The sequence below is a fragment of the Corvus hawaiiensis genome, chromosome 1 (genome assembly GCF_020740725.1).
Source record: "Corvus hawaiiensis isolate bCorHaw1 chromosome 1, bCorHaw1.pri.cur, whole genome shotgun sequence".
NCBI classification, from domain to species: Eukaryota; Metazoa; Chordata; class Aves; order Passeriformes; family Corvidae; genus Corvus; species Corvus hawaiiensis.
Genome location: NC_063213.1, coordinates 61,823,194 through 61,850,123, shown reverse-complemented (window position 1 = coordinate 61,850,123; position 26,930 = coordinate 61,823,194). Strand labels below are relative to the sequence as shown.

The window sequence follows — 26,930 nt, the reverse complement described above, 5'->3', positions numbered from 1 at the left end:
CCATTTACCTGGACATAGGGGACCACAGTGAAGTAGAGAATATTTCTTCACCCAACACACCAAGTGCAAGAGCTACTTGCAAACTGTTAAATGGATCAAGGGCTTTCCAGGTGAACACAGTGCACAGAGACCAGAGAGAAGGTGCTATTGGAATGAGGCGGTGAAAAACAATGTTAATTGCACAAAATACATGTGTTTAAGGAGCAGCCAGGGTCAGTTGTCCCTGTTTACCATGGTGATTTTGTGGTAAAGGTGTAAACTTCATAGAATCTTAAGAAAATTTTCTGCTCACATTTATGCATTTAAGCTATTTTAAGGTAGTGTGTGTGGAATGACATGGGCCAGTAAGAAGCACCTAAGACCTAATCTGGGAATGGGAAACAGACCCAATAAAGCAGGCTAGGCGGGAAGTGGAGAGTCAGTCTTGTTCCTTGACTGTTCTTAAAAGGAGTGGATAGGAGGACTTTAAGAAAATATGAATTTTAAAAGGTGCTTTAACAGTAGTTTCAAATCATAAGGTCTTTGTACTTACCTGCTGAAAATCTGTGGTACAGAGAATTCGGGTAAAACAGGTGTTGAAATCCTTGGGAATAAACAAATAAAAGACTGTCTAGGTGAATGTAGTCCTGTGTTTAAATCAGAGGTTGTTTATTGTGAGGTAGTATCCTTAAAGCAGCTGTTCACAATAGCTTGTTGTACCAGTTCTACAAGATTTTCTGAAAGAAAAATCAAGATACGAAGCTTGCTGTTTGCTTGCCAAGGTTTGTTTCACACACGAGTCCTGTATCTTTGCACCCTGTTCCAGGAGCCCTTTTGCTTTGAGGAGTTATCTTTTTCTCTCCTGATCAGAAAGAAATCCCATTCAAGCCCAAAATAAAGGAGAAAAATATCTTTCTTTCATTTTTCTTTTCCTTTCAGATGCTGGGAGTTAGAGGGAAGGGAGAAATGCTAGAAATTGAGAGATGTTAAGAGCAGGCTTTAGAGCACGTTTAGGTATAATCGTTCTTATACACTCATGCATCTCTATCCTTTTATTAGCAGTCCTCCATGTAACATGGAGATTAGCACTAGTCATGTGGAAGTGTTTAAAAATTCAAGCAGTGACAATAGGAAGTGTCAGACAGTAATGGAATAAGTATGACAAAATTACAAAGACAGCAGCTATTCATTAATAAATTAGAACCTCATAGGGTTTTTTTAAAACTGAAGGTGTCTAACTTGGAAATGATATTCTTCTGGATGCAACTTTTTAATTTCCCTTTCACCCTGTTTGGTGGGAAAAATGTAATCCCTTTTTAATCATAGACCAAATCATGTGTTAACACTCCCCACTGCACATTCAGAAGTAAATTTAGTATGAAGGACTGGAGGCAGAGCCACCGCCAAGGGACAGGTGAGGACCTGTGATGAGTAACCCTGGATGTGGAGCTGTGAAGATGGGGTGAGGAAAAGGGTGCAGAGTAAGCCCAGCTCACAGCGCCTTTCTCATGCTCTCTGCTTACACAAAAACAGTAGTGTCACACTTTGGGTAGCCAAAACATGATGTATGAAAGGATGTGTCACAACTGGGTAATTTTGGTGGTGTTATCAGGAGGTTTGGGGTGGCGTTCCCTTGATGCTCAGGCCAGCACCTCAGTGCACTGGGCTCTGCATGGGATTCCCTGGCACAGGGCTATGACTCAGGGTTTGGCAGGGGATAGCCCCGCCTCCCCCTCCTTCTCAGGCCACTGCACATGGAACACCACCCAGATCTCTGAGTTCATGTTTTCCATTTAAAAGCATTCAGGGCCACCCAGTGCTTTGAGAGAGCAGCTGTAGTGGTGGGTCTCATATTGGCCAGAGTGGAGTGTGTTCTCAGTTACCCACATTAAATATGGGTGGCCAGGCGTCTCTCGGGAAAGTGCTTCCTCGCTATCTGGAGGTGGCACCTATTGTCTGCCCTTCCAGCTTTGCTGCTTGAAATGCTTTTCTTTTGCTTCCTCTGTCTGCAGATTTGCGTGTGTTCAATGGTCTCGAAAAAGCTCACATGGGAGAAAACCCTTTGAATCTGCTGCTCTGGTATAGAGGGACCAGTTTAATGAGAAGCACTTCTTTTTAAAAGGATTTTATTAAATAAGGTCCCTTGTTCCTTTCTCCATTCCCTGCCCCTTTTGCTCCCTCCTCTTTTGCAGCCGAGGACTATAGGTAACTCTTGGATGTAATACATATTTTCTGATCAGCCCTCTGAAGGCTAAGTCCCCTGTTCTTCCATACAAGAATGCCGTTTCTTATTAATTTTTTTTTATGAACTGAGCTTATTAACCTGCCTTTCACTTTGTGTAAACTGTAATTAAAATGTATGAAGAATTTGACTTGTGGTGTGCCCTTCTGGCTCTGTTGTGGGGTCTGCCTTAGCAGCATGTATCAAGAGCGCTGAAACATTGATTTTTATTTTTTTAAAGAAAGACTCAGGTCGTTTCACAGGGGGCAATCAGAGCCTTTGAATGAAGATCCCAGGAATGCCTTCTACTCTGGGAAAGATTCGTGCAGCCATGGCAGCTACCTCTGGTAGGAAATGCAAAGAATGAGCTCAGATCATAGTCAGCTCTAGCTAGCAAAGTCTTCACATTCCTGGTCTAGAAATAGCTGTTTTATAGTTTAAATTTTCTTCTCTTCCTTTATGGGAAAATTGGTGAAGAAGGTAGAGGGAAGTGACATCCTTTGTAACCCTAGATGAAACATTACTAGGGCAAAGGGAAAGTTGTTTTATGTAACCTAAGTAGACATATGTGGTGGGAACCCAGGAAGGCTGCTGGATTTTAGAAATCTGAGGTAGCCAACATGTAAATGGTAATTTGCCAACAGTGTTTGCAGGGGGCTTTACTTGTGTGGTGTGCTTGGTTTTGGTTTGGGTTTTTTGTGTGTTTGTTTTGTTGTTCTTTTGTTTGTTTGGGGTTATTTGCAGATGTTTTCCTAATTTATTTTTAAATTTCAAGCTATCTGTTATGATATGATCAGCTATGACTCAGCTTTTGTTTTCTTGTTACTAACTTTCTAGCCATTTTTTGTGAAGGAAAATACTGAAAGCAGAATCTTTGTGTGTTATATTGTTGAATACTCCTCTAATGCAAATAAGGGGTTGAGAGAATTATTTTAACCACCCCAATTTTTAAGCAAGCTTGATTGTTGATAGCTGTGTCTGTGATACAGACAGATCAAAAGACCACAATTTTCACTCTTTTAATTCAGTTATTCAGAGGTGTGGTTGGGTTTATTTCACCTTTTTTTTTGTTGACCTATCTGATTATCTCTGCTTCTTCCTTTTTACACTGCATTACCCAGAGCCTGCTTTTTGCAACCCAGAATTCCTATACTAAAAGGTCACGTTTGGTGTATTTGTCATTGTAATCTCCCTATTGCCCTACTTTTAATCTCCCCATCGCTGAGGTTTTAAAAGCAAGAACAATGTTTTGTTGATAAGAGAGTGGAAAAGGAGACATATATAACATATAGCCTCCAGAGTGGCCTGTCCAAAGATGCAAAGTGCTAATACATTCACTTTTGGGGGTCAGAGTTACAGGAGGGCTGGGTGGGTGCTGATTTCTTGTCAACATCCTTTGGTCTTTGATCCACTCTGTGGCTGAGGGTATCGTGGAGCATGCAAAGCTTAAAGGCAGAAGATGTCTGCCTTTTCTGTAGCAGACTGAACATGGCCTTTCCTGATGCCTGTGTCTTCCCAGATGCAGCCAAACCGAGTCTGGTGAGCAGCTTTGGACCAGCCTGTCATTTCAGTCGAGCTGTGTCTTTGCACTCAAACAGCTTCTGGTTATGTGCCTTAATTAATTAAATAGTATAATGTGTGCAAGGGAACCTCCTCCTCTTTCCTTGGATAGCAGCTTGCTCAGCTGATTTCTCATTTAAAAGTCCCAGTAAGGCTGTTTCTTTTGATGCTATTCTCTCTCTTTCCCTTGTGCAGGGTAAGCCAGCTTCATTATAAAGGCAGCGTAGCCAGGCAATTTCTTAGCTGTGGGTAAATAGCGGGACCTTTGAGCCGAGCCATTCCAGATGACCTGGGATGAATTGGGCTGCATTCCTAGCGAGGGCACCCCTTTTGCTAAACAGAAGAAAAGCCGCCTCTTAAGCACTCCCACTTATAACTTGGGGGCAGATGTTTTGCAGTGTTGGTTTTTGCTGTGCTGAAAATATAGCATAAGGTTAGCAAAATATTTAAACTGTAGCAAAGTCACAGGCTGAGTGCACAGGGTTTACTTAAGGGAGGAGAGTGGTATTTATGGAAGGCATGTGGTTTACTTCCTCCCCCCGAAGTGGGAAGTTTGGCATGCTCTTCCATATAGTATGCAAAAGAAAGAGACCAAGGGTTTTGGGAACTCTCAATATATTCATGTCCACTTTCTCAAGTCAGCTGTGAGAATTTTCCGATTGCTTTGTGCATTCATATTTTACCTGCTAGGTTTTCAGCAGTATTTTTAATATTTTACAGTCAAACTGTGCAATTTTCTCCCATTTATAATAGTGGTACATTGATAATCTGAATTAAGTGCAAATTATGGGAGCTGATTAGGACCAAAATGAGAAAAAGACATTACAGCTCTCACAAATGCTTCATTATACTAAACTGCCAGTTTTAAAATTAATTTCACTGAGTTTAAAATGAAATGTCTAAAGGAAATATGCATAGCTGGAAAGGTTGCCACACTGCTTAAAAAAAGATTATATGATGATATGAGATACTTGGTTGTCATTGTGTCAGTTATGGCTCATCAGGCAACACTAGTCTTTGATGTCTGGCATTTGTGGAAGACAGTTATATGAGAGAGCTAAAAAGCCCTGAATAGTATGTTTGTTACTTGGCACAGTTGAGTAAGATATTCGGCTCTGGAAAAAGGTCTTCACAGTCCAATATTATCAAGGCAGGAAAATATTTTTATGACTTGAGAAAATGAATCAATTTCTTGCCTGATTCTGGGGAATGATTGATCCAGCAGTGGCCAGCCCAGACATGGGACTTGGAGAAGAGCAACTTGATGTGCAGTGTACAGTATTGTGGGCTCTTGCACAGAGTGCTGCATACCTGAATTTAGGAATTTATGTCTCCAAGGGATGTCTCAAGCCCCTTGGCAGGAGTGAGGCAGGAAGGTGGTGGAGCTGAGGGATGTCCTATGCAATGTGAGTTTTCTGCCCTTCCACAAGCTTAGGAAATGTTTAGCTATCAAATGCTACATCCATGCTGGAGGTTTGAAACCCTTAGATTTTTGTTCAAAACATTAAGCTCTTTCATCTAATGAAAATCACCTTCTTTTAAAATGGAAAACATTAAACCAAACAATAGCTATTTTTTTTCCTAATGACTTTTTTGATCCAAGAGCTTTCAGAGTGCTTAGCCTTGCAACTTCAGATTTATTTTTTTTTTAAATTGCTTTACAAAATCACTGGATGTTTCTGGGGTGAACATACATCTGTCCTGGCTTTCGCTGAGCTTTGGAAATAGGTCAGGAATTAAAGCTCCGGCTTTGTGGTTCTGAGGAAAGCCCTTAAGAAACTCTCTCAGACATAAGAGGGCAAAGAGGGGTCACTGGAAATGCTGTTTGACCATATATAGATGGCATGGTCTCTCCCATCTGCAAGCATGTACGACTGTATACAGAAACATATATGTATGAGCTGCTGAAACTGGTGCTCTTCAATGCTTGCTTAGGACAGATTGCTGCAGGAAAAAAAAGAGGCAGTCATGGGAAAACATTAAGAGAAATGCCCTGTCTTCATGTGACGGTGGTGGCTCCTCCTTACATGCCTTAAGCTTAGCTCTATGTCCTAAGCTTAGTCTATTGTTTTGTGTACCTCTGTGCAAAAACTAGCCCTATGGGTGGCGTGCACTCAGTGTGAGGTGTCATTGCCATGGAAACTGGCACCAAACCTCATTCACACATTGAGCCTGGCTGGCGATGGATGGAGGTCAGGCCACTGACGGGCTACTGACGGATGGAGGTCGGGCTCTGGCATCTGCACTCTGCTGCCCTGGGGTCTTTTGCAAGCCCTCCTAAGAGGGAGGTAGTGGGAAGAGGGATGGTTTCTCGCAGAAGGGAAGGGCGAAAAAATGGTGCAGGAAGCAAAAATGGCCAATGAAGTGTGAAAAATCAACCATTTTGTCGTGCTCTCAGATAGCACTCTCTTGATGTAGTTTGTTAATTTTGGGTTTTATTTTGACTTCAGAATAGCAGTGGAAATGAGTAACTGCTGCAACATTAGTGGCAGGTGCTTGAGTCATTTCTTATTCCCTCACCCTGGGTCTCAGCAGGGTGGTGTGGAGGAGCTCTGGGTGAGTGAGGCGTACACTGACTGAGCAGCATGTGAAGCACAGAGGAGAACTTGGCATAGGGATTAAACCTGGACATGGTTTCTGTAGGGTTTCCTGCAACATTAAAGAAAAAAAAAGTTCAAAGCCTTAGGTTAAAAAAAAAAAGGTAAAGTGAACTGAAATAAAACAAAATCCAACCTTTGGGGTAAATGGAATTCCCCTATATTTGTCTCTCCCTACCTGCTAGGAATGTTATGGCAGGATTACCAAATGTGAGGCTTTTTCTTTTCAACATTACAGAAGGGGAAAAAATGGGATGGGAGAAGAGGTGTTCTGTTGATTTTTTTTTCTTCAAGACATTTTTCCTTTCCTTTGGCCTAAGCAACTTCTTCCATCTCTCCCTAAGTCCACTATTTGTTAGACCTGCGGGTGGCCTTTAAACAACCTCATCACAGTGTAGCTTTTTGCCGTCCTCAAACATTACTTTGCCGGCATGCTGTGTAGGCTGCTTGCCTTCACAAAGTGCACAGTTTTTTATGGCTTCTGTGCCCAGGTTAGGGAGAGCAGCTTCCCCTCTTCCTCCCCTCTTCCCCTTCCCAGTGCCTCTGTGTGTGCTGAGGATGCAGCACAGCTAGGAGACCGCCCCAGCCCCTTAATACTGCCTGCAGATGAAGGAGGCAAATCACATTTTCAGCTGCTGTAAAGAGGTCTGATTTCTTTGTTGTGGACACTGCTGAGTGTGTTTTACTGGCAAAAGGTTAGAGCATGGCTAAAGGATTAGAAACCTGAGCATGATACAAACCTTGGGTACATGCAGCTTTAAAGGTTCTTCTCCCTCTCTGTGCCTCCTGCTCTTTTTCCTGAGGTTGCTAATCAAGCCAAACTAGCTGGTATAGGGAAGACGAACATATTAACAAAACCTTTGCTATTCGTCTCTTTCTACTCCTGCTTTCCGAGCAACCTGTGAGGCCTGTGGGCAACATGCCATTCTGTCAAAATATTTTAAGCATTAAGCCATTTCTTTGGGAGGTGGTATTTATCTGAAAATACATGCACCTAATCTCTAAGTGTGGTAAATTTGTTTTTATCTTTTATTACATAAAAATACTTTCAAATCTGAGAACCTGCCTTGCATAAATGTGCAATAACACACTTAGACTTGGTCCCTGAGGGGGGCTGACTGTAGTCAGGTGGTTGTTTAACAACTTGTCAAGGGGAAATTGAGTGCCAGTGCAAGGTGAAGCCTTGAGCTGGCTGGGGAGCTGCACTGCAGCTGCTGCTGCTTCCCTCCTGTGTGTTTCCTGCAGCAACTCTGCTCCATGCCTCTTCCTGTGGGGAACATGCCAAGGACGCAGACCATGGAGGCAGAAAGGGGAGAAGTAAAGCTTGTGCTGCTAATGCTGTTCCTTGGCAAAGCAGTCTGGTATATTCAGGAGGCTTTGGGCTTGGTCAGTTTGAAATCAGGTATGACGTGTTTGTGCTCACAGATGGGATCCTTTGGCGGCTTCATTTCAGATCCTGCATTTCTTGAATAAACCAGATGCTTGTAACTCCTTTTTCTGAGCATTGTCTGATGGTGCTTGTAGAGGTGCAGCACGTGCACATCTTGAGCTGTGGTCTCTTTCCTGTACCCCTTCATATCTCCTCTGTGAGGGTGACAACAGTTCTGCAGCGTTCCTGGTTGTGCATGTGTACCAAAGCCTACCACAACTGCCCATCCCCTATGATCTCAGGCAGCAGGGAGATGAAACCATTGAGCTGCAATACCACGTCGATCCAGCTCCAGCGTATTCAGGCTGTGTGTGCCTTATTGTCATGTATGTGTGTAATTGCTACCTGGGTCTTCATGTGGTGGTGCCTTGAAAAGGGGTTGCTGTCATTTTCTCTTTGGTTAGTCTCTTCTCCAATTTAAAAGAAGTCTTCCCTTGAGGGAGGTTTTTCTTCATTTATTTTGTTAGTGGATACTTTTTTTGAATTGTAAACTTACTTCTCTATATAGAGCCTAGAAAAAGGATATGGACTGACAAAAGATTAAATATTCCTTCTAAACATGAGTCTGACAATTTTCAAGTTAAAAAAATAAAAAAAAGAAGTAAAAAAAAAATCTGAAAGTCAACTTTGTTTCTGGTCTTGCAGCTTTTAAAATGTTTCTGCCAAGAGAAATGACCACAGTAGTGTATGAAGCTATGGAAAAAACAGCTGAATCTGTTTATATGTTGATGTTGTTATAATATCTAGTCCCCTCTTTTATAACATAAGTCAGGGAAATGTGTGCATGGAATTTCAGAAATAAACACCTGGACTTCTTTTAACATTAAAGTATTCTGAATATATAAAGATTACCTCGATAGACATGCTTTGTTCTTTAAATGAATTGGTGAAATTTGGCATGCTTCTTGAGGAGGCCTTTTGCCAGTCTTTTCCCATATTCTTAGCTCATGCCTTTGCATAATGATGTGATCCATGGTGGGCAGGAATAATTCAGCCTAACGATGAATAATGGTAGCATTTGTGGTCAACTGGTCATGACATTCTCATTTGAGCATTTCTCTTTGGGAACTGCGTCTTCGAGTCATGAGACTTGCAGTAATGTCAAGAGAGAGAGCAGCACAGAATCAGGCTGGATGAGGGAGAAAGGGGACACTTGTTTTACAGGGTCCACTGTGGTGGAGGAGGGAATTAAAGAAAAAAAAAGCCTTGCTTGAAATACTGGTAGCTTTACAATCATGTCTTTGTAACAGTTTCTCCACTATCAAGTACTACTGTACTTCCGTGTTTAGATCAATGTATGTCTACAGTTCTGTGCACAAGACCCACTGAAATCTCAGTGAGGGAAAAACAACCTGTAGGAAAGGAGGTGGTGGGAGTAGAGAAGGACAGAGAAAGCATCACATTAGGAAGAATTTATTGGTAGCCTAAAATAAGCAAGTGCAGAAAAGAGCAGATGCTTTTTAAACATGCTGGAATAGGACATTAGGACATGCTACTCCAGATTTGGATCCTCCCGGGCAGAGGAAGAAGGGGAGCATACTGGTAAACCTGGGGATCAGGTTTAAATGGGGACATGCTGTAAAACACTGTCATGCCAGAATGACCTACTTGCATCATGCCTCATCTGTGTCTGTCACTTCTAAGTCCTGGGTATTAGGTGTATGTGAAGGTTAATTACACAGAGATATATTATTCACTGATAAGCAGAAAGGGATGTGTAAAAAATGCAGAGTTCCCCACTACAACTAAAAAAGACACTTGTGGTAGCTGTGTATAAAAATAGCCTGGACACTACAGCTTTGATTAAAGGGGGGTTTGAAGTACTGTGCTGCTTAGATGTGTAGGATGTATCTGCTTTCTGTTGAAGCAAAAAATATGTTTACAGGAAGATGGATAAATGGGAGTGGAGTATCTGTGATTCAAGGGAGAAATATTATTAATGTTCCGATGACTTTTGCAAACTGAAAGTCCTGGAAGTTGGTTGCGGACTAAGAAAACCACAAGTACTCAGGCTTGGTTTAAATTAAGTCTCTCAGAATTTGTTTGAATGTATGAGTAGGAACCCAAATATTGTGGTGATAGAAGAGCTGACACTGTTTCCATCCTTCAGATGTCATTTACAGGACTCTGGAGATGGTGGAAGAACCAGAAAGCTACGCTGCTCTTCCATGGTGCAAACTACTGCTGAAAATCGTAAAGAAGAAAAGTAAACTTGATTTACAGTTTTGAATAGTGACATTAAGAGAACATATTCTTTCTTGTCACATGTTAGTTAAGAGATTCTGGCAATGTATCCAAAGCAACTCCATCTTCAAAGTGGACAAAAGAAAATCATGTCAAATCTGAGAGTCTTCTGATGTGTTCCATTAGTTGTGGATTTTTTCAAGAATTCTTCAAACACGAAATTATTTATTATAAACAGCAATGGCCTTATTCAGTATGCCACAAATAAGGTAACAGAAGCATGTCAAAATGGTACAGTTTGTGCTGAAATCTAACGATTCTATAGCAGCTGAAAGCATTAAGATAACCTTCTTCATCAGAGATATATTATAAATTATTAGTAACAGCAACTCCACTATTTGGCCCATGGTTTTCAGAACAGTTTGAAAAAGTATTTTCATGCAGTATGCACCCAAAACTTTTTTTTTTTTAAACTATCCTCTGCATTTTATTTAAGTCATGTAAAAGTTTGTAACTAGAGACTACAGGCCAATTACCCATTCAAAGTAAGCAGGAATGCTAGCTGGAGCAGAAGAAACAATAACCAGATTAAGCTGCTAAAATATTTTCTTTCATTTGTATTAAAGTTTTATAAAAAGCTTTATAAAAGTTCCAGCTGAAAGTGAGGGCCCATATTGCTTGACTCCATGCAAAAGCAGAGAGCAGTGTATGGAGAGAACAGAGGGTACACACAGTAAAAATGTGACCTAAGAAAGTTGTATAAAGAGTTGTGGGAAAAAGGAGAAGGAATAAAGGTGTTAAGTTGATCTGTTGCAATTCAAATAAAAGTATATGAAGTTTTGCTTAAATTCCTCTAATTTTGCTTTTTATTTGAGAAAGGTGTGAGAAGCTTGATTTAAATCTGGACTAGCCTAAAGGAGCTGCATTATTTCAAGATTGTTTTACTTTCAGGCTCTGTAATATGATAGTCTATGACAAGAGAAGAATTGCAGCCTAGAAACAGCAAACGTTCCCTCGAGGAACACCACCAAAGTTTTCACTGACACCATGGAGCACTTTTCTTAAGCAGGCAATTTAGCTTCTCAGAATAATATATGTAATGATAGATGGTAACACTTACATGCACAAAATGGGTAATTCCACACTTAGGATGAATTTAGAGCTGCTGTAGTGGGTTTAATTTCTTTGAATTCAAATGATTTGCGCATGCCTCTGTCGTGGCCGAGTGTGATCTCCTCAGCTTTTCAAAGTTAGGTTGCTGAAGATACTGAAGCAAATATTTTGGAAACATACTTCCTAATCATAGAATTCCTTTTTCACTAAGGATGTGGCTTTGATCAATTATTTACTTACCCATCCTCAAACATATTTACACTTTTCAAAACCTTTCTTTGTTCAGTTTGTGCCCAAACTGCATGTCCTTGGTACCAGCTTCTGCAGAAAGTCTGAGGGAAGTGGCCGCTGTAATTCTGTGCGGCTCCAAAAGATGAAACGTCATGAAGGAAACAAGCATGAGATTTGATTTTTTTATCTCCTTTTATTCTGTGAGTGTTCATTGCATTTGAATATCCTCACCAGCAACCCTCCTGCAGTTATCAAATGTCTCAGCTTTGTTTCAGTGCTTAACCAGCTGTAAAAGATGTTTTATTGCCTTACATATTCTTCCACCATTTAAGTAAATCACTTCAGTGTTGTATTATAGATGATTCAAAAAAGGAGATTTTTTTTTTTTTTTTTTTTCAATTATAGTGATTAGTGGCCAGGTATGCACAGGAACCAGCATATTTGGAGCAAGCAGCAACCTGTCCTGCAGTTACTTGAGAGAGGGGTGTATGTACTCATTACCCCATGAGTAATGCAGCAATCCACGTGCCTTGCTGCTGAGGACCAGCTGGCTTCTGTGTGCTATCAGAGCTGCTTGCCGGCAGGCACGGCTCATTAAGAGCCTAGTTGTAGGATATAACATCTTTGCAGTCAATTAACAACGCTGCGCTTTACAAAGGTCCAGATCCTTCCTCGTTCAGCCCAGCACTCAATATATGTTCAAAGTTAAATGCTTGATTAAAGTTTTGTGTAATGAAGATGTGAGGTCTTGTGCTTGAGGTGAAACAGGTAGGTACATTCCCAAATCAGGGCCTGACACGTTATGGTTTTTAGAGGTTTCCAGGAATCTTGAATATCCTGAAATACTGACTATGCTGATTTCCAAGCTGAGTAAAACCTGCAACTGAAAAACAAAACCACACCATGTGCCTGTGAAGCATGCAGGAAAACCTTTTAAAATCTGTATCTGGTCATCACTGATGCTTGTCTTGTCAAGGAAATGCTAGCAGACTGTTTACATTTTTGTAACCTTAAAATAAATTAAAGAAATGACACAACCTTAGTCATCTGGAAATGATGAAAAAATATATATATTTGGTAAAATGAATTTTTTCTTTGAAAGGAGAAGCAATGAGAGTAATTTAATTGTTATGCACTTCCTGACTGTAATATTTCTCACTGGACAGAGTTGTGTTTTGTAGCCTGCTTCCTATAGTCAAGTAAAGGAATGAGTATTAGGAGGACCAAAATTCAAGCTTTTGCCTTAGCATTTTATGTAACAATGTCTACCACTTTGCCGTGCTTTTTTTCCATTGTATGACACCCGCTCACTTATTGTAATACTCTACTGATTAGTCATTGCTGTAATAGACAAATGTCTTTGCTCCAGTTCAATGGGTCAACAGCAGAATCAAAGAAAATCTCTCACTGATTGTGAGTTACTTACAAACATAACCACTCTGCTCCTTGTGGATTGGGTCTAAACACCTTACTATGAGATCTAGACTTGGTATTTTCTGTAATAGTATGTTGAATTGTCAGAGTTCACTGCTTCATCTTCTGCGATGTCTCATCTTCTTATATGCAAAATTCCAGCTGACTGCAATGAGTGTAGATTTAAACCTCAAGTAACTTTTGAAGTAACTTTTGATTTCTGGTGAAGCATCCTATGAATGTGGATTGTTCTATACTTCCTCTTATTTACTTTGTCCTGTTAGAGAACAGGTTGACATAAGCCTTCTGGTCTGTGTGACACCTTACTCGTATGTTTTCAACTTTAGTTTTCAGTCTGATTTGAGTTGGAGTGGTATTTTTAATTTATTATTTGGACCTGAAACTTAAAATGAGTGATCAAAAACAAACACATCTCCTGTACAGAGACTGTCTAGTAGTAGCTGGAATTGGATCACAGCCTATAAGGCAGGCACAGCACCTCCCGTTGAGGCACTGGGATATCATCCATGCCCATGGAGCTGATGCTAGCTGCCCTGGACACCTCTGGGCCTGGGGATAATGGCTTCTGGCAGCCCAAATGGTAAGGCAGGAGTCAGATCCTAGGGGATCTACCTCTGGTTTCCACTCTCAGATTCACTGGATCTGTTCATGGGTAAGACTTGAAGATTTCACAGATTATCGTGTTTCAGATATGTGGGGGAAATTTTGGGTTTGGTTGGTGCAGAGCTCAATCACCCCAGAGGTGCAGGCTATGGAATCAGTGAAATCCAGAGAGCTAAGGCAAACCCTGCTACAAGGCCAGCCCCCAAATTCCACATCCATCACAGCCCACCAGAAATATACATGAAAGTTCAGCGAGAGCCCTGCCTTTCTTTGCCTTGCCCCAAACTTCCATGTTATTTCAAATTGAGCATTTTGGGTTCAGTGACAGACACCTCTTTAGGTGAAAGCATTTGCAGCAAAATGTCCAGCCCCTTCCAGGCACAGGGGTGAGCCTGAGCTGGGAGGCTCCATGAGAAAACGGGCACACTTTGGAGCAGTTCAGACTACATGTGAACTTTGCCACTGATTAAATGTAAATAATTCTGCCCAGACTCTAACAGCTGAGTTGAAGCAGAGATTTTTAAAAGAAAGAACTTGGATCACAATTTTATGGCTATCTCTGTAATATTTTATTGCTAGTTTATGACACCAGAGTGTAAATTACGGGGCTTTAGAGAGTTGCATTGTGGAGGTTTTATCCTTTGCTTATGTACAAAACATAAATACTACTGTTTTGTTTGCAGGAAAATTAAATACATGTTTTTTAAAGTGCTGTATAGGAAGCCAAGTGGGTTAGTAAGAAGAACACCTTACTTGTTTGCTTTTTTTTTTGTGTAGATACTGTATTTTTATGAGTTGGTACTGAGTAATTATTTTCAATCAACTGATGTAGGTCAAACAATTGAAAAGAAGGAGAGGGGAATAAATGTGTGGTGTATGTTTGCAAATACCACTACAATGGAAGTAGTGTGTGTAAAACCATGTGGATCAGAGAGGAAATGTCTTCTATTAGATGAACTAATGGAGAAAAATATCTTTTGGAAGCACAGGCCGTTTCTCAGGTCTGAAACAAACCTTATATAGTTTGTGTGTAGATAGAATCGGCTTATACTGTGTGCGTACATGTACATACGTGTCTACACAAATGCAGTTCTGTAGATGCAACACCAGCCACCATATTGTCTCATTTGTATTGAATGTGTGGCCATGTTATCCATTTTTACAAGAGGAATTTTAACAAATGGAAATGTTTCGTTTCCGACTACATTTTTAAAGCTAACTTAAAGCTATGTGATTCAAGAAATGTGTTGTGTTTTAGAGTTCAGAGTTTAAAGATCAATTCCTTTTGGATGTGACTTCATCAAGATTCATCAGTATCTTACTCTGGCCTTTGTCTCTTGGGGTTTATATCCAGTATTCCTTCAGATTTTGCTCCATCCCATGTCAAGATGACTCCTTGTTGTTTCCTTCTGTTGTCTTGTGCTGAGTGACCATGGGCAGAAAAAATGTTTTCAGCTGCTCCTTTTAGTTAATGTTGTTGTTCCAGTAGACTCACTAAGCTAAATTTTTCAAGTTATGAAGCAGTTATGTCTGTGAACTCCATGTTATTCTCCTATGCCCAACCTTGGCACCAATTTCCTTTCCAAGCTCTGGGCTCTGGGAAAAATGCTGGTTTATATCTGTTGGGATGAAACTGAGGTGTGATTCTCCTGTTCTTGAAGAGTGGAAGGACTTGGAGGCGACATGAGTAGCCACAGTGGTGTGAAATACCTGTTTTTAATGGTTCTAAATTATTATTGTTCAAATCTCTTGTATGTAATGTCTCTGTTCTCTTAGGAGATTCAGATGGATCACTCTTTACCAGCTGTCAAGGCCAATACTGCTGTACAGTCCTTGCTCCCAGCAACATCCTCAGTGTCCTGGTGATGGGGTGTCTTGGAAGGACTGTGCAGATCAAGCTTCACACTACTGCACTTCAGGCTCTTTGTGCTGTGAGTACACTAAATAATGTTGTGGCTACCACTTGGCATGTCCAAGTCGGTTCACTAGGAGTGCTTTGACTTAACATCTGGAAAACTTACCATGATTTTGATGATTTTATGCTTTTTAGGTGGATGAAACTATGTACCTGCTTCAAATAAATATGAAAGGTGCTGTTATATTGATTTGTTAGTCCCTGTAATCACAATAACTTTCCTATGATTGTAGGGTGAATGAGTATTTTTCCTGCAGTGCATTACAAGCATGCTGGAAACAATACAAAGGCTGTATTTTACAGGCAGCATCTGATAAAAGTAATTCAGTTGCTGCTCTTCCTAACAAGAAAGGCAGGGAGGAGATGCTTTTAGTTATTTTTTTCTCTAATATGGACAGTGGTAACTCTGGGTATACAGAGAGGGGTGTGGAAACAACGCTATGTATAGAGGTGTTCATTTTCCAGCTGTGAAAAAGATGTGTCTGCAACCTAACTGTACTTTCTTTAGCTGAAATAAACACTTTTGGGAAGAATTTGGCTGAACGGTTATTTTTGGTCTGGCAAAGGGGAAACCGACTGAGTGACTGTTATTACTCTGATGCCAATTACTGGAATCGACCAGCTTAGGGGCAATTTGCTGACTTTGTTTAAAAACAAAACTGGTCTTTCTGGGTCCAACTGTGATTTAGAATGGGAGGAGCTCTAAACCACTTCTTTCTTTTCTTTTTTATTTTGTTTAGTTTTGTTTTGTCTGGTTTTTGTTTTGATTTTTTTTGTTTGTTTGGTTTGGTTTTTCCTTTTAAAAAAGAAATTGAAATTTTTTTTTTAAAGTTTCCTAGCTGAAAACATTATCTGAAATCCACATGGTGTGGGATTTAGGGAATTAACAGGATGATTCAGACATACAATCCTCACATTCATTCCCACTCCTGAGAACTTTCCTTAAGGAATAAAATTTCTTTCCTGCACTTGGTCGGAAACAAAACAAAATCAAACCCTTCTTTCCTTTTTTTTCTTTTTCTTTTTGACTGGAAAGTAGCACAACTAATAACCCAACATTAAGCTCCAGCACATACTGTAGGCCAGTATAGTCTCAGGATATGAGTGGTGTATTTTTTAGCAGGCATTTGCAGCACTCCTCCCTGTGAACTCTTGTCTGATACGTTGTCCCATTACTGCTTCCCTTTCCTCTCCCCTGCTCCACATGGAGACGTGCCAGCAGGGGCTAAAGGGTGGTTCGAAGTGTTGCCTTTTCATTTTTTGTCCGTAGGGAGTGGGACAGAAAGCGCTGAGAGTCGTGCCGTATGTATTGGTTTGCATCTCTGTGAGACGACAGACCAAGGGCAATGCCTGAGCCCTGACCACGAGAAAATTGTGATCTTGTGTCCCCACTGTTCTCTTGATGTATCTCTGGTTTCCTTTTCCTATATGTGTGTTTGAGGGAAGGTCACATAAGCTGCAGTGAATCTCTGCAGAAGGAATTCAGAGTACTCAAATGGTGCAAAATTCCCAAGGTGCGCACCAGGAGAATTTTATGATGGATTGGTTTCCCACTCTTTCCCCTTTTGTTGCTTCTTATCAAAACCGAACAAACTCAAACAAAAGATATCCTTTCATTTAAGCAGGAAATAAAGGAAGCTAGTGAAACTTGGTGCTTGTCCACGCTGCAGTTTAGTTTAAATGCCAACAGGCACCTGTATTTTCTTGCTTTCTCCTTCATAGTATTGCTTTCCTTGGTGCTCCTTGTGCAGATTTGTTTTAAAAATTCCTCTGCCATAAAATTTAGTATTTTTTAAATTTACAGTCAGAATTTTTTTCCACCTTGATAATTTTTCCTCTCTACCCAGAAACTTCTTTTTCCGAGCCCTTGGTGACTCTTTTGCTCTTTGAATCAGGAAAATTCTCTTAGCTTGCTCTTGTGTTTTCTGGACCACAGTTGAATCAAATAGTACCAAGCTTAACTGGTGATTTCTTGATTTTCTTTTATAATACATTTATATATTTTACTCCTAATATTTTTGTTTCATTATTTTTATTGCTGGCCTTCCCTGCCAAATTGAGGCCTTGTTGGTCAGACTCTCTGACCTGTGTCTTTGTTCATAGAGTCTCCATGGGCTTCTTCTGAAATTCACCTGAGTTCATTTGATTGTTTCAAGCTTCTCTGCACTTCCAATCCTATTTCACACCTGCTTTTCTTACTCTGTCTTCAGTTTGGGGGAAGAGAGGAAATTTACTAAATACCTTGCAGCCTTTTCCCTCTCACTGTCACAATCCTAGGCAACTAGATCAGCAGCTGCATTACTGCATTCTAAAGACAAATCCTGCCTGGGAGGAGGATCAGAGTGGCTGCCTGCAGTATATTGCCTTTCACCACATTGCTGATTCCCATTTTTCTATAACAGATGCTGCCAACACCCTTGTCTCTGAGGTGCTTCTGTAATGCTGTCTCTCTCCTACCTTTCCTCTAGCTGATGTTTTGCCAGTGTTTAAATCGCACATCAACCTGTGTTTTTATTACACACAGAGATGGAAACTCTGCCCAATCATTCTTGTTCATTCTTCGGCTTCCTTTTGTTTTGTCTTAAATATATTCAAGGGGGAAACAGGAGGAGGGATGGAAAAGGAAGGGTTCGGTCTAGACTTCCAAAGCAATTTCCTTTTCCCTACAGAGCACAGCTCATTTCCTTCCAGAGCGATGTGGCTGGGAAGTTGCACATTTCTTCTCAGCACTGACTTTCCTGAAATTTGTTGAGTCAAAGCACAGCTACTAGGCAGGATCCAGAGGACCATAAACAGGAGTGTGTGAGTGTTTTTCTCACTGCCAAACAGGAGAATAAACAGAGATTAATATAGAAAGGAGAGGGTGGTCTAGATAAGCAGCCACAGGGTGGAAATGTTGAAAAAAAAATAGACAAATATCCATAGACACACCTGCACTTGGGCGTTTCTGCACTGTAGGGCCTCACAGGGCTTATTTTTGCCATAAATGTCTCAAGGACAGAAAATTGAGCAATGTGGAAGTTGATGATTTTCCTTGAGGGTTGATTACAAGGTCTTGCCTTTGGGGGGAAAAAAAAATGTAATGGTTTATTGTTGTAAATTTAACTCCTTATACATTGCATTTAGCTCAAGACAGGAGAGTTCTTTTTCTTTAAAATGCATTTATATTTGCTGGTTTTAATAGAAAGACATTTAGTACTGTGGCATCCACTCTTATCAGGTTTCTGTTTTTGCTTTAAATCAAACTAATAAATTGGTTTAAGTCAAATTAAAACCAGGCCTAAGGAGTAGCATAGTCATGACTGAGCAACTTGCCTCCTCCGGAGAGTTCAAGATACTCTGTGCTTATATTTTTTCAAATGAATTAAATTCAGTTTGGAAAGGAAATGCTATGGGAAAAAAAAAAGAAATGATGAGATCTGTCGACTCCATGGAGTTTCCAATTTAGTTGGTGCCTTTATGTGTTTGTTTACTTACTTAAAAGATGAGATTTCTTCTGTGTTGAGAGTGTGCAGAGACATGAACAAGAATATGAGCTGGAAGCTGACTATGTGTTTGATGTAAGATAATTATTTGATCCATTCCATTTGGTTATTGCTTAGCAAGGCAATTCACATGGTATTTATTGTCCTGCCACCAGTAATTGCAGATTAGTGTCTGAATAGCTGATACTTATTTCTGAGTGTGAAAAAGCTTGTAAATGATTTATTGTGCTAATTGTCAGAAAACGCACAATGAAGCTTTAGAGAAGTACTTCCAAAGTACTAGGTATTGCAGTTATGCAGGAACTTGAGTTGGTTGATTTTTTTTTAGTAAATGAATAGATGAGGAAACTTTTACATTTTATCTCAAAAATGAAAGTTCAGCAAACTATAGGCAGAGGAGCTTTAAAAGATCTCCTGCTTCTCATACCCTTTGCTTTGAATTCCCAACTACAGGAAAACCTGCTATTAGCCACAAGGTGAAACACCACAGTGTTGCTACTCTCCAGCTTGATGATATTTTTCCATGAAAGGAAAACACCTGGCTTAGGAAGAGTTGTGTAGGGCTGGGCATGCTGGGGGCACTGGTTACTGCATCCACTCAGTCATCCTCCACTCTATTGTGCCAACATATTGGGGCCTCATAATTTGGAGTTGCTGTTGGGCATGGGAAATTTTGCAAGGGCACGAAAAAGACAATGCAATGTAAGCAAAGGCCTTGTGGAGTTCACACTGCAAATTATAGAACTTTTTTGTGGGATTAAAGGATGCTTTTTCTTGCTTGCTTCGCTCGAGTTGCAGGAGGCCAGACTTGTACAACTTTTCCATTTCCAGAGGTACCTCTGCAGTGCAAATATGTGTAGCTGGTAGCCGAAGGTCCTTTAATTAGTTATAATTCTTCCAGCTATGTTGGACTGATTGGCTCATGTTTTCAACAGCTGTAGCTGGCAGGGAAATTTCTGCTCTGTTAAAGGGAGTTCTGGCTGTCCCAGGTATTCAAGATGAAATGGAGCTGGGGGGAAAAAAGATGGTTATGACATTCTACTGATACCATCTGCCATTGAGGAATCACTGTGGGCTTTTTTATTATTCCTGAAATGTGTGACTCTTTGTGGCTTGGACTTTTTTTTTTTTTTTTTTTTTTTTTTGACATGTTTGCTGTCTTTTGTCAGTTCTAAGACTGCATTTATTAGATCATCTGAGGGTGAGAGGCAAAGGTGCTGCTGTCTTAGAGGGAGAATGGATACACGACAAATACAAATGATTTAGAATGCTACTTTTGTAGACACGATTTTGACATTATGCACTCTGACCAGGGGAAGAAATTGCAGTAGTAGGTAATGTTTTTACCCTGCCAGAAAAAAGACAGGGTATTATCTCAAATTTTTGAGTAACTTTTCATCTCATTTTTCCAAATATGCACTCTAGTCAGTGCAGGGGGGAGGATAACTCTTCAGGCACAAATTGAGGTTGACTGTGTTTGTACATGTAGATGTTCAGTGTTGCACAAAGCAGGGCAGTTCTAGAGAAAAAAGCAGTTGTGTTCCTGGACAGCCAGGATTTGAAGCAGTGCTATGTTAAGTGCTGTATGAGGCAGATCAAAATACACAGAGGCAGAGATGGAAATTAGAAGAAGGAAAAAAGCAGGGTATCCAGCTTTTTTGCCTACCATCTGGAAGGATTGCAGAGCCTGTGCTGTGTCCCAGGGTCTGTCAGTGGCATGTTGTATGACGTTAATAAAGAAACTGCATCTCAAAGTTCCCGAGGTCTTACATTTGTAAAATGAGAACAATAAGTAAGGTGCCCTGGGTTCTGTGAATAAAAAGGTGCTGTATAAAAATTGGTTTAGTACTGCTGCTGATAATAATAATAATAATGATAATATATATGATAATAATTGATTTGTTCTCAACATAATTTTAATCCAGACAGAATTATGTCTATTTTTCTGTGAACAGTGCTAAGATACATAAAGGTACAAAAACATTGCAGTTCCTCTGAAGATATTGCATAGGCACAGCCTGTAAGGATTCTGGAGTTCTTTTCTTTTTCTCTTGTGTAACATAGCCCATAGCAGTAAAGTATTTTCAGATCAGTGCTTTTCAACAGAAGTGTTTAGCATTTTCCCAGGAAATGATCAACAAATAAAACACACTGAGAAAGGAAGCTAGCTTTTACTTTGTTTTTGAAGGTGCCTTGTAATTTGCAAAACAAGATGGAAGGGGCTAGATCTCCCATAGCATTCGCATCTAAAGAACAGCATGTTTTATGCTGAAGTAACATTGGTGGAATATAATAGATAAGAAGAGTTACATTTCTTATTTGTACCTTTGCATCTCAATTGGTGTTGTAGCTGACTCTGAGGCAGAAGGGGCGGAAGAATGCATGGCCATCTCTTGGCATCAGAAATGACAGTGCTCAGGTTTTATCTCTGTACTAATAATGCCTTTCCTGTCACTGTCTCCTTTTCAATTTCACTGGCCAAATAAAATGAAGTGCATTCACACTGAAGAACTTGTGTTCTTAGAAGTCTCTAGATTTGGAAAAAAACATAGCTGGCTTGTTTAATGAACAACCCTTGGTTCCAATCCCTAATTTCAGAACCCGCCTTCTTTCAGTGCTGTAGGTGAGCTCAGAGGGGCCACACTTGGGCGGATAACTGTGATGCTCAGTGGAACTGGAAATGTGCGCGTAAATTACACTTCTAGCTAGTGCCTTTTTTTCTCCTTCTTTGGTACAAATGTGATGAATACTCAACATCACTAAGCTGGTTGGAAGCAAGCAAAATAACAAGGTTACACCACAGTCAGAGTTTTTTCAATGTGAAGGAGGTCTTGGTGTTTCCTAAACACTTGGAGGAGGAATATTTGCTTCCTGAAGCTTCAGGATGTAAACGAAGACTTACTGGGCTGTGTATCCCTTGACTCTTGCTAACTTTACCTAAGCATTTAAGAGGTGTTACAGAAATAAGTGTGACCAGACAACCACAATGCTTCTCAGAAAGTAGCTTTTTTGAGGTGTGACACTGTCCATTTTGTGTCACCCTGGGAGCCCTGCTAAAGCAGGGAGGAGCAAATCCCTCCATCACAAATGCATAAAATGGGCTGAGGATGGATTATAAAGGTATGTTTTCCACATCACTAAATTGTTTTCCTCTTTCCTACCCGTTGCCTTTATATCAGAAACATTGCTGGAAATACATCTGGGAAATTAGCAGAATGTTTGTTTTACTTCTTTTCAAAGTGTTTTCATGGTTTTAGGTGAGTGTTTGACTTATGTTCATTGGCCCTTGCATGAGAGACTGAAACCTATTTCCTTTTCCCTTAATTAGAGCATGTGGCATATCAGGTTTCTGAGCAGTGAATTTCCTTTCAGGAGATAGGTGAGCATATGTGGTAGAAGTGGTTGTTTTTGTAAACTTGAGAAGTTGGTCCTTCTGTACTTTATAGATACTTTCTTAAGCCAAACTTGTACTTTTCATACAGACAGAAGTGCAATTTTTTTTCTTTTTTCTTCCCCACCTCCCCTTTTTTATTTTTGGAATTAAATAGAGAAGTGGGAAGTTAGAAATATCTGAGGGAATTTCTAGGAGGGTGGCCATAGGAGTGTGGTAGCAAATGTGGTGAAGGCAACAGGCCAACCCCGTTTGTGTGTGTAACTTGATTTTGAGTCTGCAGAGCTGGTGCTGGTGAGAAAGGGGGAAAAAAATTAAAATGGAGAGATTGTGCGCTGTTTTTTAAGGTTATGTATTTTTATATCTGCTGGCTTGTCTGTGTGGGTGAGCAGGTATGAGTCTTGGTCTGTCTCCTTGTGCAGTGTCAGAGGGAAGTTCAGGTCGGTGTGGTGCCAGGGCCAGCCCACATCCTCCACCCACACAGCCCCGTGAGCAGTTGCACACATCAATCAGGGAGAGCCCTCAGCCCCTGGCACTGTTGGGGCAGGTGTGTGAGCTCATGGTGACATCAGATGACTGTCACATTGCCATGGGGCAACCTCCAGTGCCTGGCCTGTGTTCTGCGTGCATCAGGTCTACCTCCTGAAATAAATTGTGGTGCAAAACATACAGCTCCAACACTCAGACCACCTATAGCCATCCTTTTCTCTCACAGGTGCTTTGGGGTAGAACAGATGGAAAAAATGAGGAGAATGATTTTAGAAGATGTTGCAGATCCCCATGTAACACCCCCTGCAAAATGCCATGCTCTTTAAGGTGTCAACCAGTTATAAACAGAGGGAGAGAGGGAAAACCAAGGCTGTGTTCAGCCAAAAGAAGAGTTGGCTAGATCAGTCATGACCAAAACTTTGGATAGTTTTTGAAGGACAGACAGATGCTGTGGGGAAAAGTTCTTGCAAAGCTACTGCTTTCATGTCTATTTAATACTGGGGTTTTTTAAGCACCAATAGTTCCCCTTGTTTTAGTTTTCTAAAAGGTGAACCCAGAATAAATGCAGACTCACCCTACCCAGCCTTTTTATTTTGGTATCTCAGTGTTTTGTAGTATACCAACACCTACCTGTAAATAAATTGACTGTATATAGTGAAAATAGTCTGCACTTCGGTTTGTGCCCAGGTAAGTGTGGAAGGGCATCACTGGCTTAATTTGCCCCTGGGAATTCGGTACAGTGTCTCTGGGTTGTATGAGCACATATGAGAGAGGAATTCATTGTCAGCTTCTGGTGATTTCTATAGGATATCTGTATTAGCCCTTATTTTACTAAGCAGATGTAGTATATTGGATCAAATTATTGTAACATATGCCAGTGGGCAGAGGAGGACATCCGAGGACTGTGGAGATGGTAGGTGCCTCCAGACCTGGGCATGCTCTTAAGACTGTTGGCAGAATGATGTCTCCATTATTTGTGGGAGGGATCTCAAAACTTAAATATCTCCACAAATTAAGTTTAAGGTGTGTTTCAACCTGCCTGTAGCAGGCTGCCCTCTCAGAGCCTGGAGGACAGGATGCATGTGTACCATCCTTCCAGCTGCAGTCTAAACCTTGCTTATGAACAAGTGTATGAAGAAACTCAGAGAATTTAAATTAAAGAGCTTATTCAATTATTTTATCTTTACATGTAAGCAAGAGATAGCAGGATTTTCAGGAGTGGTGTTAATCACTATAGCAATCCTTTCTAAAGAAAAAAAAAAGCATTTTTTCATCCATTAGAATACTGTTGCCTTCCTGATTAAGTGTATTCACAGACATATTAAAATTACAGGGTAAGGGCCTACTTGGGAACAAATTCCCCCTATATTGCCATGCCAACAGTGTTCATGCTGTTCCATTTCACCAACAGATAATAATAGGCATAGATGCCTAGACCCATGAAAGGAGGTGGCTTCAGTTCTGCTGTGCAGAGTTGTTAGATGCACTAGAGCAATTCTGACTTCTACAAGGTATTTCCAGCTTTGAAACACTGTTTTATTTAGTGATGAAATGTAATGACTTTGGAAGTGTATAAGTGAGTATTGCCACGAGTGTAGCTTACATAGATAACGAGACTATCTTCAGCTATGTTACATAAGTTTTGGTTGGCGTGACATCTGTGAAGGAGGTCTGAGTCTTTCTGGCTTAGGATGTGAACTCAATGACCACTGAACTGTTGAGAAGAATCTCCCTGTAGGGAGAAGTCTCTCTTTCCCCACTGCTTTATTTTTCTTTTCTGCCAATAACCTCTCTTGAAAACAAACTCCTAGACCAGCTGCTTCAGTGTCAATGTTTTTTTGCTTTTCCTATAAAAGCTGTTCTCTGCTTGTTTCGCACTCAGGAGCCACATGGGTGGTGGTGGCTGTGCTTTAAGGTACAGGAATTGCTTTCTATGCAATCAAATAACATTGCATGGATGTTGACTGACAGGTTGAAGCACAGGAGAGCGACCATGAGATGGTAATAAAACCAATGCAGCGTGCTTGGCTTTACCAGCCCTGGTTTGCTATTTTACCATACAAATGAGCTCACTCTCTTATCAAATTTTCACAGGGTAAGGGTAGAATAGGCTGGTACAGATGGTGGAAGAAATCAAGGGGGACAGGGAGAGAGGGAGAAGAAAACGGAAAAAGAAGGAAAATATTTGTCAGGCTTGATAGTGTTAATGAAAACATAAAGAAAGAAAGGAGGAAAGCAATGTTTGGAGAGCAAAGAGTGACCTGACAAATGTGACCTCTGTTTTTCCCAAGGGCTTCTGACTTTGAAACCAAAGCTGCCTTTAATATTCACCAGGTGCCATCAGGGTGTTTTGATTGCTTTTATGGAAGGGAATTGGCCTCATAGCTTCAGCATCTGCACTTCAGTGAACTTCAGGGACAGGGTGTATTCTTGTTCAGATCATAACCCTTAAGGTTCAAAGGCCGTGGGCAGCTCAATAATTAATCCTGTTACTTCCACAGGAGGCAATGAACACAGACCTATACTTCACACCAGTTTTATCACAGCAGTCTTTCCAGTCCCTCCTCAAACACGTTCTGCCTAAGCATCTCTGAACAGCTGACCAGAGCAACTGGAAAGAGAGGCAGACAGAACACAGAAGCAAAGTTGGCAGTAAGATTATTCCTCATGCTGAAATAATACTCTGAAGTTTGTATTTTGTCAGCTGAGATTATAGTTCAATTTCTTGGAAGAAGTAAGGTGCTATTTTGCTCAAGATATATGGCTCTCTGTCCCCTGTTGTTATATAAGCAAATTGTTGGTACTTATCATCCTCTTTCTGGCTGCTTCCTCTCTGTAGGTAATTGTGCCTCTGATATTACCTAGATATCTCAGCCTTGCTCGTGACCTGAGAGTGCATTTTAGCTCTTCAGGTAATTGTCTTGTCCTGCAGATGATGGATTTATAGGAATATTGCATACTGTCAGTAAGAAGAAACAAGTGACTCATTGGTGGGGTTTTTAATCCCCCTCCCCCTTTCCTCTGAGAGACCCAAGAGCCAACCATTTCTGGCCAGCTCCTCCTCCCCTTGTGAAGCTCAGGGAATTCAAGCAGCTCATCTAATCCCCTGGCACAGAGGCTGTGTTGCAGCGGGGAGGAAAGTACGATAGGCAACATATCCTCAACAGAAGAGTTTTTCTGGGAGGAGGACCTAGGGCTACCCAAGAGCCAACTCAGGATCACTGAATTGTGGGTCACTGGAGTAGTGGGGTAAGATTGCCTTGAGAGGTTCTGTCCGACGATGACTCTTCGATATCTTTGGTTTTCTCAGCCTTAGTACTGTGGCAAATACATGCTTTAGGAAGAGAATATAATAGTATCTCTAAAATGTCTAGTTGTACTGCAGGACCTCGTGGGTCCCAATGTGCAACAGGTTGAACACTGCTTCAGCTCATCAGTCACCTTCTGCACCCAGTATCTGTTCATTCTACCATCACCTCCCATACCCAACTATCTGTTTTACAGTCCATTAATTTCAAAGTATAGGACCAGAGTAACTTCAACAAGAGATAGGGAAGGGGTTTAAAAGGGCCTGAAAAAATTGCAAATTTGCAAACAAATGATTGCAAATGGTCATCATATTTGAAGAGCCATGCCAGTCCAGTGAACTTGTCACTGACTGGAAAAGGGGAAACAGAAGGGAAAAAAGGAAGACCTGAGCATGAGGAACTTCAGGACAGTCAGTCTTACTTTGGTGCCTGGCAAGATTGTGGGAAAGATCCTCCTGGAAGCTGTGCTAGGTCATGTGGAAAATAAAGAGGTGATTGGTGACAGCCAACATGGCTTGACTAAGGGCAAATCATGCCAGACAAACTTGGTGGCCTTTTGTGACAGGGTTACCATATTGGTGGGTAAGGGAAGAGCAACTGATGTCATCTACCTAGACTTGTGCAAAGCATTGCACAATAACACATAACATCATCATCTCTAAATTGGAAAGGCACAGATCTGATGGATGAATCACGTGGTGAATAAGGAATTGGCTGGATGGTTCCACTCAAAGTGTTGCAATCAATGCCTCGATGTCCAAGTGGAGGACAGTGATGAGTGGTGTTCCTCAGGAGTTGGCATTGGGGCCAGCACTCTTTAACATCTTTGTGAGTGACATGGACAGTGGAATTGGAGCACCATCAGCAAGTTTGCTGACAACACCAAACTGTACAGTGCAGTCAACATGCTGGAGGGAAGGGGTGCCATCCAGAGGGGCCTTGACCAGCTTAAGAGGTGGGCCTTGCTAACCTCAACGTTCAACAAGGCCAA

General features: G+C 40.9%; 1 protein-coding gene across 7 annotated transcripts in view; it reads left to right on the top strand.

Annotated features, from left to right (window-relative positions):
* LOC125327872 overlaps positions 1–26,930 on the top strand; it is a 294,758-nt gene that overhangs the window by 183,654 nt on the left and 84,174 nt on the right. For all 7 annotated transcript variants that reach the window (XR_007204430.1, XR_007204429.1, XR_007204428.1 and 4 more), the window contains one exon: positions 15,128–15,282. Coding sequence is in view for 2 of the 7 variants with exons in the window: in XM_048307886.1 (XP_048163843.1) it covers positions 15,128–15,282 (155 nt within the window). In the remaining 5 variants the exon portion in view is untranslated. The remainder of the gene's footprint in view (positions 1–15,127; positions 15,283–26,930) is intronic.